The sequence below is a fragment of the Rattus norvegicus genome, chromosome 10 (genome assembly GCF_021556685.1).
Source record: "Rattus norvegicus strain SHRSP/BbbUtx chromosome 10, alternate assembly SHRSP_T2T, whole genome shotgun sequence".
In the NCBI taxonomy this organism is placed as follows: domain Eukaryota; kingdom Metazoa; phylum Chordata; class Mammalia; order Rodentia; family Muridae; genus Rattus; species Rattus norvegicus.
The window spans coordinates 19012178-19026266 of NC_141543.1; the positions used below are offsets into that span (position 1 = coordinate 19012178).

At 52.2% G+C, this 14089-nt stretch overlaps 1 protein-coding gene across 2 annotated transcripts; it reads right to left on the minus strand.

The window, feature by feature from the left end:
- Window positions 1-8666: 8666 nt before the first annotated feature.
- Window positions 8667-13388, minus strand: Prss22 (serine protease 22). 2 transcript variants are annotated; one of them, XM_087571419.1, is made up of 6 exons: window positions 12673-13121; window positions 12572-12598; window positions 11920-12091; window positions 11496-11773; window positions 9671-9828; window positions 8667-9142 (listed from the first exon to the last, which is right to left on the minus strand). In XM_087571419.1, exons 4-6 carry the CDS (start codon window positions 11767-11769, stop codon window positions 8936-8938), a joined length of 639 nt encoding a protein of 212 aa, XP_087427545.1. In that variant the 5' UTR covers window positions 11770-11773; window positions 11920-12091; window positions 12572-12598; window positions 12673-13121; the 3' UTR covers window positions 8667-8935.
- Window positions 13389-14089: the final 701 nt, after the last annotated feature.

The window sequence follows — 14089 nt, forward strand, 5'->3', positions numbered from 1 at the left end:
AGTCTTCCCGTGTCTGCCCCCCTTCTTTCTGACCCACTCAGCCCCACAAATAAAGTAGAAGAAATCAAGTTTATCTTGTATTGTCCCTAGACTCACTGGAGTGTGGTCACATCCCTAATGTCTAGCCGCCATACTCTCTCTCACCCCCAGGGAGGATGAATCTTTCCCTACCTGCATCCACACCAGAAGCCATCACCTGAGGAAAGCCTGCCATGACTGGGGAGTGATGGGGCCAGCTTTCCCTAGACGGGTGAGGCCAGCTCAAGGGAAGAGTTTTTAAAGGCAAAATCCACAAGGAGATCTTGGGTGTCTGCACAAGCGACCCAAGAACTGTTCTATTCTCCCTAATTAGGTGATCAAGGTAACCTCAAAATAGTCCTTGAACGCATGCACAAGCAGGTTATGGCAGCCAAAAGGTAGGTAGGTAGTTATGTCGTAACAAGTAGGCAGGCGGTCAGGGCTGTACACTTCTGGGTCAGGGTCACTGAGTTAGGGGTGCAGGCAAATTGTCTTCCAGGGACTGGAAGTCTAGTGGGTCCCGAGATGGATGCCTAACATAAAATGGAGTTTCTTCCGACATCACAATGGCTGTGGAAATGTGTGATGGGGCAGAGCAGTTTACCTCATTGTTGATCATGAACCAAGAAGTAATGCTGGCCCTTCCTCCCCTTCCCTGGTTATTCCCCCTGCCCGGGCTCCCCAGCCCACGGGTGATGCTTCACACACTCAGCCTGTCTCCCCCTCTTAGTTAATCCTTTCTGTAAGTGATCTCATCAAGGGTAGGCTTTACCAGTCTCCTAGGCGACTCAAACTCCTGCCAGGCGGACAGGGAAGACCAGCCATCTATTAGCAATGTGAGTATCCCGGTCACTACACATCCAGCAAGGGACGGTTGCAAAGATGGATTCTTACTTTTGCTAAGGTGCAAAATGAGCTGGTGGCAGGGGCCAGGCTTGGAGGGGAAAGGTAGGGTTTGGGTCAGCTTGTGTTCTGGGTGAGGTTATTTGTCATCTGCATGGAGGGGTTGGTGGCTGGTGGACACACGGGGAGAGCATTCCTTTTGGAGTCACCTGTCCATGGACGACGGTAGATGATGCTGTGAAACCAGATGGCTCCACCCCAGACCTGAATATAAATCGGTGAGGCAGGACAACAGACCAAGGGCTGACTGTGGCTCTGTTACAAGGGACTGGAGTGAAGAGGAATCACTAGGATGGTGGACTGTCCTTTGAAGGCCAGTGTCAGCATTTCTTCTAGGCTTTGCCCCACAGTTACCAATGATAACTTATCAATGGTAATGATAGGTTTCTATAAAAGGACTGGTTGTCCCCTCCTCACTCTCTTGCTCTCTTCCCTCTCTGTCCTTTCTCTCCCCATCACCCCCAACACACACACACACACACACACACACACACACACACACACGTTCATAGCCAGTCTCTCTCTCTCTCTCTCTCTCTCTCTCTCTCTCTCTCTCTCTCTTTCTCTCTCTCCTCTCTCTATCTTTCCCCAGGCCCTAAATAAACCCTATTCTATACTATACTGTCCTATGGCTGGTACCTCAGGGGGAAGGGATGCTTCAGCATGGACCCACAGAGCCAGCCCCTTCTCCTGCACCATACAGCGCTTTCACCAAACATATTCCTGGCTTCTTTCTCTTTTTTATAAAACACAACAGCCAGGGCGGCCCTTCCACATGGGCAGTGGCTATCATGTCCTAGAGGCTCTCGTCTGCCTTGGGCTACCCATGGCTATTTGCAGATGCTCACAGGAACCAGTCCTTGGTCACCTGGATGGATGATCCATGAACATGAGGGTCAAAGAGTGACTCGGGAAGGACAAGCCATTCTTCTGCCGCCATATTGAGCCCACACAGCCCAGTCGAGCCTATAAAAAGTGACAGTTCAGTTAGCTTGAAGACACAAGACTCCTGGAAGACAGCAGGGAGACTTTTCTATACTGCTCTGTGGACTGGGATGTCTACTGGAAGAGTGAAAAAGCAAAGATGGTCTCTTTAATTAATACGGGATAAAATCCAAGGACACCTGAAGACAACTGGAGGACGATTTGAGAATCTAAAATTCTAGTGGGCAGGTTGGAGCCCAAATCGTTCATCATCTGGGTAATTCGTTTATTGCGATTTGATTATGGGGACGACATCTAACTGTACCTCTTCCATAACTTGGAGACCTCTGTGATTTTTTTTTTAAGACCAGCCTTCACGGTGCTTTCTAACACTTAAAATCTTCCTGCAAGTTCTAAACTATTATGGGATGGAATGCTCGCTGCAAGTATGTCATTAGGAGTACGCCGATTGTGTGTGTGTGTGTGTGTGTGTGTGTGTGTGTGTGTGTGTGTGTGTGACTGCCAGGTCCAAAGGAAACTCTGCTTCCCCAAATTCTGGGTGTTAGGTAAAAGCCAGCAATCCTCGGGAATTTGTGAAGCTGGCTCCCCTCTACCAAAAGAAGCCGGTTCCCTTGCCATTGGCAGAGGATAAATGGCCTCCAGCCTCCTCAGTGTCTGTCAAGTACCCATTACAAGGTTCAAGTGCATGTGAGCATCCCTGCCCTTCTCAGCTCCTCCCCTCCCTAACACCCCCTCTCCCTGGGCTTCCCCCCAATCCCCAGCTACTCGGTCTCCTGATAACCCTGCTATGCCAGGCATGCTCACACTGCCTCTCGTTCTCCATTTCTCTTCCCCTCTCTCTCTGTCTCTCTGCTCTTCTCCTGCTTCTCTCCTGCCCAGGTCCAGTCTGCTGGCCATGTTCTGTCTACTGCTTTCTTGCTCTGCTCTAGACTCTCCATCCTTGGCCTGATCTCCCTCTCCTTCCCCTTAACCATACGACGGAGTGGCCTTGCCAACCGCTGGGTGAGAAAAGGAAGCCAGACCGGCAGGTGCCGACTGCATCCAACTGTGCCTTCTCGCCCATGGCTTCGCAGTCTTTGTTCACGGCCATTGGGTTGTTAGTGTAGTTTTCCTCTTTGTGGCAAATTACCTGACCTAAGAAATTCAAGGGAGAAAGGACGCATCTTCCCTCCTGGCTTGAGGCCGCCATCCATCTTGGTAGAGTTGGTGGGTGGTGGCTGCTTGGAGCACAAAGCAACACATGGTAAGTACCCAGCTCATTTGCTTTGTGCTGTCCAGGAGCACAGCCAAGGGAATGGTGCCACCCACAACAGGCAGGGCTTCCACCTCAATTAATCCAAGATAATCCCCGATAATCCTCAAAGGTCCGTCTCGGGGTGGTTCTGGATCTCATCCAATTCACAGTTGAGATTCACTATCATAGATGTCAACCTGTAGCCTCATGATCGTCAGATGATTGCTAACGTGTAGGCATTGCATTCGCATCCATGACTAAAGGTAAGCTGACAGGAAGGGATGTCCCCAGCTGAGCGTGTCCCTTCTGTCAGAGACAACGGCTTACTAAGAAACCACTCGTCTCATTGGTCATCGATCCCATAGAAAATGAGGCTTAGTGACCAGGAGAGAAACTTGAGAAACTGTAGTGTCTGGGGTTGGAAGAAGAGAGAGAGAAGCACGGAGAAAGGTGTTGGCAACCAGTGCAGAAACCCTGTGGCTAAGTGCATGTTTTAAAATCCTTGTTCTGTGTGTGGAATAGAGAGACTAGGAGCCAGACAGACACCTTGGTAGTCAGACAGATAGGGAGAGGGGCCATAGCTAGTAAAGATAGTGAACTTCAGGGTGGCCATCTTATTCTTCACCCTCCTGAGCCGAGACAAAGGCCTAGCAGCTTGAACAAAAGCCTTGTCGTCTTTTGGCTCTCAGCATCGTGCCCACTGCTGATGGGCTGGGCCAACCCTGATCAAGGGCTAGCCTTGATCACAACAAGCTTCCACACAGTGTAGGTCAGTCAGCCATCCTGTCTTTCCTCAAACCAAGCAAACTTAAATTAGGGGAGGGAGATGTTAAAACCCCAGGCCATGAGAAGAGCTGGATGTTTTTGACTTTGAGTTCCCTGCTCTGCTTTTGCTGAGGGCCTTTTTCTCTGTGTGCGTCTATGGTGAGCCGGTGTTTCACCCCCAGAACCTTCAGCCACTGATTCTGTCTGCTCCTGTTTGCCGTACCCAAGGTTTCTCGACTGATACCTGGCTCTGTTCCATATGTTCTATGCCTTTTCATCCTTCAACTGGCTGAGAAAATAAATCTGATCATGACCTAGACTGTAACATTTCCTTACTGGGTACGGGAGCGATGCTGAAACAAATAGTGGAAAACTCATCCAAGATGTATCTGCCTTGAACCCTGAAACCAAAACTTTGCACTGGGTTGGAGGAAAGGTTCCTTCCACCTGTCTTCCTCGACATCCGGCGTGTTATGGCCATTCAGGGGAGGCAGAACACAGCCTGTCATAGGAGTCTCCAGGTGTCGTCCTCCAAGAATGGATACATTTCGAGGATCTCTGGTCCTGTCAGGAAGAAAGGTTCCACGGGGCTCTGGTGTGGCCTAAGCAGCCAGTGTTTGAGCTCTCTGAGGGGAAGCCGGTGCAGAGCAGGTAGGCGGTGTCTCCCACTGACCGACCTAGCAGCACAGTGCCAGCCGCAGGGGCAGCCGGCTGTGGTGAGACAAGAACTTGAGAGAAAGCTGTTCCCAGAGTGCTAGCGCTCAATAGAGCAGCCACTCTCAGACGAGTTTCGGTGAAATAACCCCTGCTCTTTATTCCGTGTGGACAGGGACCTTATAAACATTTTGGGAGTAGGGTGGGATTCGGGGCTAGATGCTTCACGTTAGCTCAGTCCGAGGTGCTAGGGATGCTCTATTTGCACGGAGAAGTACTTCAGGTGTTGTCCCTACATGACTGGCAAGGAGCTGGCTGCACAACTGCCGTTCTCAGTTCTGAGATTCCCCCGGGGTTTGAGCCTGTTCAACCTTACCAGTTCTACGTAGTAATAATATTTCTAATAAATCCGGGCACGGGGTTACTGCCCACCTTAATGGCTTATGTTCCCGAATGAAAGACACGCACGTGGCCTTTATATTTAACACACCTTACGCAGCACAGTAGCTGGGACACTGCATAACCTCCACGCTGTTAGAATCCGCCTCCCACCCAGAACTCTGAGATACTACTTACTAATTTCTGTGCTCCATCTTGGCTGCTCTTGACCCAATTGAGCTGCCCTCTGGGTTACGTTCTCTTGGCCCCTTTACGTGGCGGCTCTGCTTCTCCCTCCTGCACCTTATCACCCTTCCATAGCGGCCTCTGTGTGTCTCCTTCCTCCTCCCCCTCCCCCTCCTCCTTTTGCTCCCAAGCCCAGGAACTCTTAACCCTGCCTATGTTTCCCCTCCACAGCTATTGGCTGCTGGCATCTTTATTTACCAATCAGAGTTAACTAGGGGCAGGTTCCCAGAAGCTACTTGCAGCAGGCCCTCCCATGCAAACAGTTTTGCGGGACCCAATTAGCTTTAGAATGTAAGCAGCTTGGGTTCTTCTGTCCGGTGGCACAGGTCCACTTGCCCCACAGTTAAGAGTTCAGAATTCAAGGCAAGAGCCAGGGGCAGACTGGGAGGGGAGCACCCAGACCTCAGGGTGACGAAGGCAGTGTTCTGGCTGTGGTGACTTTTGTCAGAGTCCTAAAGGTCTCCACCCAGCTCTGGAGAGGATGTCAGGCTCTGGAGGAAAGGCACATTGTTTGCCAGTCAGAGGTTCGATCCTCTGAAACTGCCCACAAACCAAAGGTCTTCATCTGCAGCCCCCAGCAAGTTTTGTGTCCCCTTTCCCAGAGCAGGACACACTCAGGCCATTCCCTTCTTGGACCAGAGGCCCATGTGTACTGTGTGTGAGTCCTGGAGATATAACCTAGCACTCTGAGCTAGGCAGGAGACACAGGAATGCTAGAGTCCCCATGTGGGGAGGGGTCAAGAAAATCCCAGTGTGCCTGCTCCCCTTTGTAAGCCCTATGCTTCCCTGGGGTCCTGGACTCGCAGGACCCCCTTTATGATGTCACCATCTTGGCAGAAATATCAATACCTGAGAAGAAAGTTGCCCTCTTCCCTTTGACTACCACACCACTGAGGCCATGGACCTCAAAGTGGGGATTTCCTGGGACTCTCATGCTGGGAAAAGCAAAAGCCTAAAGCCTGGTGCCAGCCCAAAAAGGGGCATGTCTCCAAAAAAGAGAGCTCACAGTTCCAACAGTTGGTCATCTCTAGGGCCATCTTGCCTAAGGGACTGGAGCTGGAGTTGAAAGCACAGGAATTCTGGGGTAGATGAGACAGAAGAGGAAGGCTAGGTGAAGCCTCTTGCCAGCAAGAATATAAGAAACCAGCTTAACTAAGAAGTAAGTCTGAGTCCTTTCTCACTTCCCAGTGGTAAACCTTCAATTCTCTAGGAATTTCTTCAGACACCCCATTCAGTGAGGGCCATGTCCTAACCTCTTAGGGCTTATTGTTTTCATTTATTAGATTACAATTCCATTTGAGGCATTGCCACCGTTCCCCCCCACCCCATAATCTCAGTTACCGAAAGAGATTTCCCATAGACAAACACCATCACCCTGTCAAGCCACTGATTGGGGACCACGGGTAGCTGTTGAAGATATTTCAGTAAGGATGACATTGGAGGAAAGATTGGAGAGACAGACACACAGGGGGGTGGGGGAAGAAGGGAGAGGGGGACAGGATGGAACAGGGTAAAAATACAAGTAAGAAGTACAGAAACAGGACAGAAAGGGGAAACTAGAAGAGAAAGAGACGAATAAGGGGCTGGAGAGATGGCTCAGTGGTTAAGAGCATTGGCTGCTCTTCCAGAGGTCCTGAGTTCAAATCCCAGCAACCACATGGTGGCTCACAACCATCTGTAATGGGATGTGACGCCCTCTTCTGGTGTCTGAAGACAGCTACAGTGTACTCACCTATAATAAATGAATAAATAAATCTTTAAAAAGGAGAGAGAGAATAAGATAGAAGCACAGAGGGGAAGAGCGCTAGCTGTTTCTGAAGGACCTGGGTTCGATTCCCAGCACCCACATGGAGATGCACAACTGCCTGTAACTGCAGTCCTGAGACAGCCGATGGCTTCTCCTGGTCTCTTTAGGCACCGGCCATGCCGGTGGAGTATATACATATATGCAGGCAAAACACCCATATACTTAAAAGTAAAATTAAAAATTAACGGGGTTGGGGATTTAGCTCAGTGGTAGAGCGCTTGCCTAACAAGCGCAAGGCCCTGGGTTCGGTCCCCAGCTCCGGAAAAAAAGAAAAAAAAAAATTAAAAAGAGGGCCAGAACCAAGACAGGGCAAGGTGAGAGCTTGAGGTTAGAATGAAGAGGAACCAGCAGGAGAGGGAGAAGGCCCTGAGGGAAGGAGAGGGGTCAGCAAGGGAGAGCTGGGAGAGAACCACAAGAGGGGGAAGGGCAGGGGGACATTTGCAGATAGAGCACACTAGGTCAAAAGCAGAGAGGCGGGGTTGGGGATTTAGCTCAGTGGTAGAGCGCTTGCCTAGGAAGCGCAAGGCCCTGGGTTCGGTCCCCAGCTCCCAAAAAAAGAACCAAAAAAAAAAAAAAGCAGAGAGGCTGTGGGGAACTCAGCCATGTTTGTGCTGGGACCTGGGACAACTGAGTCACCAAGCTCTCCCAGGCTATATCCCTTACAAGCAGGTGGCCAATTCGGGCTGTTTGTTTTTAAACAACATTTATTGCTTTCTAACAACAAAATAAAAAGAAATCAAAACAGCTCAGTGGTTGTGGGGGACTTGCCTCATGTGTAAGAGGCCCTGGGTTCCTCCTCTAATGTGTGTAGGCTGGGACAGTGGGAACAAATGTTTCAGGACCGGACTCTCCTCAAAGCACAAAACACACACAAACCTGGACAGCGTTTTTGTAGACAAGTCACCTCTGTTGTTCTTGGTAGGAGACATTGTTTAGTAAAGATTGTTTTAGTCAACTGTTGGAGCTGGCTGTTCTCTGGCCTTTGTTTTGGGTGAATCTCCAAGGTATCAACCACTAAAGTGCACACTCATCCAGCTTTAGTGGCCCAGTCACTTCGCCAAGCAGATGGAAAAGTCCACAGCCCTGGGCTTGGGAGGGGGCCTGGGCTGCAGGGCTGAGGGCATCAGACTTTGGTCACAGACATACTGGAAGCCACAGACCCTCTCACAGCCTAGACCATGCTGTCGCTATGCTCCGAGGGAAGAGGAGAGGTGACTCAGGCCTGCTGCCTCCATGTTTTGCACCTCCTTGGTGGACAGGAGTTTATGAAGCCATCTTATGACTCAACAACTTCTGGCAGGGTGCAGCCGTTCACCCTATGGGGTAGACACGGTCTGACAGAGGTTGGCCTGGACAACTTGCTTCAAGAGCAACTTGTTTCTGTCCCACAATTGGGGATGAGGGGAGGGGGATCTGGCCTCAAGAGGATCCAACCCCCATTCTCACAGACATAGGCCTCTTGTCATAGCCAGCCCTACTTTGGTGGGACACCCCTAACCCTGCCCTCCTCAATATAGCACAGCCATGTCCTCAGGCCAAAGTCTCCTCTCTCCTTCCTACCTCAGAGAAAAGGCTAGCAAAAGCAAGAGTGGACCTGTCCTGACAGCCAAGCTGGAATCGTGGTCAAGCCCATCGCAACCTCACACCAACAGTGTCCCAACATTTTTGTTCCAAATGGGTTCTTACCATACATGGGAGTAAAGAAAATGCAAGAGCTAAGAATAAATAATTTATTGAAACTAGAATAAATATGTGGGCATGGTTACAAGTAACTGTAAAAAAAAAACAAAAACAAAAACAAATCATTATACACACAAACCCAGGCACACACACAAACATGGTCCTTGATTGAGGGGCAGGGACTCTCTGTGGGAGGTTCCAGGACTTCCTTGTTCTCCTGCGCAGGCCGTGGGCGCCCCCAGGAGGTAGAAGACATATTTACAGCGGAGAGAATTGCCGGAAGCTGCTCATCTTCAGATCCCAACTTAAGAGCTCCCTGTGTCCCCACTGTCCGCCAAGCGCCCTCGCAGCTGCACCCCTTGCACGATCCTCTGCACCCAGGGGCGGTGAGCTAGGAGGCTGGTGTACACGCCGGGCCGGTTGCGCTCCGCGCAGCCCTCTCCCCAGCTGATTATGCCCGTCAGTAGCCAGTGGTCATCCACCTGGCACATCAGGGGACCCCCAGAGTCGCCCTGCGGAGAAGAAGGGAAGTCAGGAAAGCCACACCTGCAGGCAATGTGTGCCTCCGAGGCTGCAGTACTGAGCCGACCGTTCTGCGAAGGCCCTAGAAGAACAGGCTTTCCAAACAGAACCACTTCCAGTGGCATGCCTCCCCACAACAGGAGATGAGACTGCTTCTGTTTTACAGGTTTAAAAGGTTTACACCATTGGCAACATGGGCACTGCAGTCAGGCCAAATGCTGGCCACCTCAGGGCTAACTACACCACCATCCTACCATCCTCATTTAGTCATGTGACTAGCCCTTGAGGTCAGGGTTCTGAACCACTGGGCCCTCCCCAGAATAACAGCTGCCAACCCACGTTTTACTGTTGAAGTGCTCTGTACACAACCCATGTATAAACAAGAAAAAGTCCAGACAGGCTAAAGGGGAGCCAGCCAGAGAGAGGTGAGACAGGATGTCCCAGGGAGACTCTGAGAGAGGAGGCATAAAAAGAGGTGGGTGGTTTCCCAAATGGGGCAGACAAAGGGTGGCACTCACCAGACAAGCGTCCCGCTTCCCTTCCAGGTAACCAGCACACAGCATGTCCTCGGTGATGGCTTCCTGACCAGCTCCCCGCCAGTACAAACTTTTGCAGAGTTCAGGGTCGATGATGGGCACCTTCAGCTTCTGAAGGGTCTGAGGGCGGGGCAGGGGCACTGGGGAGGAAGGAGAGAGTCAGGCCCCGTGTGAGCATCTAGTCCCCCGTTCACCCAGCACAGCATGTCTCAAAGGTAAGTGGATCTGCTCCTCGGAACCCTAGTCCCAGACTGTCCAGCTCTTGAATTCAAATTGGATGATAGCCCTAGATTCTGCCTTCAGTCAGCTCCCTGATGCCCACAGGGGGCTACACAGCAGGATGGTGGTTCTGGACTTCCTGCAAGGGCAGTGTGTTTGGTAGCCCCTAGGTTCTGAATTGCATCTGCCCCACACCCTCCCTAGAGTTAGTCTGAGGACCCCAAAGAAAGGCTGCGACTGCAGAGTTCTAGCACCTGCCCATGCCTGCGAGACTCTGGACCCAGGTCCAGGCTGTCTCCTTCCCTGTTGTCAATGCCCTGCTGCTCCTTCAACTCTGTCTTCTAGGTCTCGGCCGTGTTGTCTTCCACAGATGACTTCTGTTTGTCTGGGCTTATCCCAGGCTCTGTCTACCCCAGTATCTGTCTGTCTGTCTATCCCAGTCTCCGTCTGTCTATCCCAGGTTCTGTCTGTCTGTCTATCCCAGGCTCTGTCTATCTATCCCAGGCTCTGTCTGTGTATCCCAGACTCTGTCTATCCCAGGCTCTGTCTGTCTGTCTATCCCAGGATCAGTCTGTCTATCCCAGTCTCAGTCTGTCTATTCCAGGCTCTGTCTATCCCAGGCTCTGTCTGTTTACCCTAGGCTCTGTCTGTCTATCCCAGGCTCTGTCTGTCTATACCGGGCTCGGTCTGTCTAACCCAGGCTCTGTCTGTCTATCCCAGGCTCTGTTTGTCTAACTCAGGCACTGTCTGTCTGTCCCAGGCTGTCTGTCTGTCTACCACCTGCCTCCCTCTTGCTTCTCTTCTACTTCTGCTTCTCCTGTTTTGTGATCGTAGGTGATATTTTTCAAACCTCCAGACTTGGTTTGAAAATTGGGCTTTATAGGAAAAAACTACTTTTCCTTCTAGGAATTTTGCTTGCTATTCACAGGTGCTGCCAGCAGGGGTGACCATTCCCACATGTGCTGGCTACATCACCATCTTGCCAGCCTGCTCTTCACTTCTACCCATTCTTGTGTCAACAGCTTTGCAAATGCCTCTCTGTCTCTCTGTGTGTGTGTCTCTGTCTCTGTCTGTCTCTGTGTGTCTCTCTGTCTCTCTATCTCTCTGTCCCTCCCCCCGCTCCGCCCCATAGGGTCTATGTAATCTTGACTGTCCTAGGAACTCTCTCTGTAGACCAGGCTAGCCTCTAACTCTGAGTTCTGCCTGCCTCTGCCTCCTGGGTGCTGGGACTGAAGATGTGTGCCACCATGCCCAGCTTTTTCTTCCTTCCTTCCTTCCTTCCTTCCTTCCTTCCTTCCTTCTTTTCTTCCTCCCTCCTTCCTCCTGCTCCTAACACTCTTCCTTGCTGCAAGTCTCTATTGTGCTTTAAAATATGGTCAAAGATTGAACTAGACATGACCTAAAAATTGGCAGTTGACTTCTTGTGAGTTCACTTCTCCAGTCCCCAAATCATCTTTTCTCTCCTCTATAATGTACATACATATGGTCTCTACCCTCTCCTATCCCTGGAATCTGCATCTGAGTGGCATCTGCCCTCTATCCCCAGCTATCCCAGACCTCTCTGGAGTTAGAGAGAAACTGTGTGCACCTCCATCCTGGATGCTTCCCCAGCCGGCAATCCAGCAGTTGGTGTTGGGAGGGAGATGGACAGAGGAGTCAGGTAGGCAGATGGGCAGGATCCGCTCAGAGAATTGGATGGGGCGTTCCAGGCGCACCAGGGCAATGTCTGCATGGGTCCCCTCCTTCCGAGAATACCTGGGGTGGGGCAGCACCGAAGCAATGCCTACTTTCTGAGACCTTGGGCCTGGGTTCCCTAGCTTCCAGGCCCCCAACAATACTGAGTACGGAGATGGTTTGTCCATATTGCTGGAAGGAGAAAGAACGAGATGTCAGAGAGGGAGAATGCCTGGTCCAAGGGCGTCAAGATCCCTGAAGAGAGGCCTGGGCAGCCCAGAGCCTGAGGCAGAAACTCGGGGTCCCAGAGAGTCGAAGGCAAGCCCGATTCCCCGTACCTGCTAAAGCAGTGTGCGGCTGAGACCACCCAGCGGTTGGTGAGCAAGGAGCCTGCGCAGTGGTGGGAGCCGTTCTTGAGGATACTAACGATCCAAGGCCACTGGGCATCCGCGCTGTCCTCACCTCCCACGACCCTGTTCAGCTGCTGCGGCTTCCCACAATCTGGCGACCCTGGCAGAATGGATGGCGTCTTCCATCATCTCAGTAGACACAGTTGCCTTCTGACTTCCCTGCCAACCACCTCTGTGCCCTCCGAGGCCTCAAACCTGTACCCAGCCCAGCATGTGCCCAGCACAGTCTACTGCTGCAGGAGGCATGCTGCCTGCCTGCCCTTCCCCCGCCCCCTGCAGTTACCAGGGACCGGCCCTTCTCCTCTTCTCTCCTTTATCTGGCCTTCCCTCCCACTCCCCTTAACCTTGATTTCTTTGGTTCTGTTGGCCCCTTCTGTCCTCCCAGCCTTCTCTCCGCCCGGTCTGTCACCTTGCTAAGTCCTTCTCCATCTCTTCTCGCTTGTATCCATCCCTTCCCCCTCAATCTCACAGTCCCCTCTGACTGGGGTCCCCACTTCTGACCTGCCCTTAGAGTCAGACACGAAGACCATCCACACCACAGCCCCACCCCCACCCACCCAGGCAACCTGCTTACACTCACCTCGGATGTTGGCTGCACTGACTGTGGCTGAGGGCAAGAGAATAAAGAGGGTTAGTCCTGGTGGTGATGAACCCCGTGCCCCATGCCTGGGGATCCCCTACCTTCAAGAACAGACTCATCCTGGGCCCTCCAGCAGTGTTTGATGTCCCATGACCTGTCTCTCAGTCTCTCTGTTTCTCTCTCTCTCTCTCTCTCTCTCTCTCTCTCTCTCTCTCTCTCTCTCTCTCACACACACACACACACACACACAGATTTTCTCCCCCAGCTCCCATGAAATCTAGGGCAGCTGTCCTCCTATTCCAGAACAGAAGGAGACCCAGGACGGAAACCGTGGAGGAGGAAGCAGGAGATGGAGGACATAGGGAAGCGATGCTGACGGGTGTGATAACCCACACAGATGAGAGAGGAGCTCGCGTGCATTCAATCCTCATAGCTGCTAGGGAAACTGAGGCATGGGCCTTGGAGTCAGACCACATGCCAGAGGAAGGGGAACGGAGACAGAGGCATGGCAAGATGAAAGGAGACAGTGGCAGGAAGAGAGAACGAACTCAAGGGAGGGAGCTGAGCTGAGCTGAGCTGAGCTGGCAAACAGGAGGTGACTGTGGGCAGGAGGGAGGAGAGGATGTGCGGAGGAGGAGCAGGTCCTCTGGGCTCACCTGTGGAAGTCAACAGCACCAGAAGGATTAAGGTCCTGAACTGGTCCCCACCCAGTGCTAGGGGAGGTCTGGAAATCACCATTGCAGGTAGGGGTGGAGACCCAGCAAGGCTGCTGACCGTCCCAAAGCACCTAAGGGCTGTGTTGGTTGAGACTAGCAGGACGGGTGGCTGTAGTGTGTGGGGTTCCCCACAGGTTGCCCCAGGTTTTATCCTGTGAGGTGGAATGCTGTTGGACCAGTCCCCCGGGTGGCTGAGACTAGGCCACCCAGACTGTGGGTCAAGGAGGTGGGGCTGCCGGAAGGAAGCAGCTGGGCTTTAGGGGTGCCTCCAGTAGACTGGACAGGATCTCTGGCTCAGATGTATGCCCAAGGTGCACCCTGCAGTGGGGCAGGAAGAGACTTGTTGGCTGTCTAGGGCACGGCTTTTACACCGACTGTCCAGGTAGGCAGGGAATGATCCCTGTAGCTTGCAGTGTTTGGGGTAGGAAGTGACTCAGTCTGGAATGGCCTTTGGCTGGGGTTGCCAGGGGGACCTTGTTCCTTAACGGCCCATGTCCAGGGCCCTGGTTGCTTCCATGACTCAAGCCAGACACTTGGGGCCCTGGAATCCCGTTAGCCCACTTCCCCGAAAGCTATGACTCAGGCCCCAAAGGGGTAGGCATGATGTCCTCTTGGCCATTTGGCCAAGCTGTCCCTGGCACTTCCTCTCAGTTGTCCCTGTAGGTGAACTTCAGGTGACTCATTTCTCACCTGAACTCCAGGGAGCAGGCTAACCCCAAAGCAGAAGTCACAGCCTGTGCACCCCAACACACACTTGAGAAGAACTAACCCTATGGTCACGTTCACCCCATGGGACCCCCCA

Bases quoted from the DNA above. Each gene is read 5' to 3' on its own strand.
- Prss22 (XM_087571419.1), bottom strand. From the start codon at position 11,769: ATGGACAAACCATCTCCGTACTCAGTATTGTTGGGGGCCTGGAAGCTA. The intron at 9,829-11,495 runs GTGCACACAGTT...CTTCCTCCCCAG, and splicing joins GGGAAGCATCCAGGATGGAG to TGCCCCTGCCCCGCCCTCAG. The intron at 9,143-9,670 runs GTGAGTGCCACC...TCTTCTCCGCAG, and splicing joins GGAAGCGGGACGCTTGTCTG to GGCGACTCTGGGGGTCCCCT.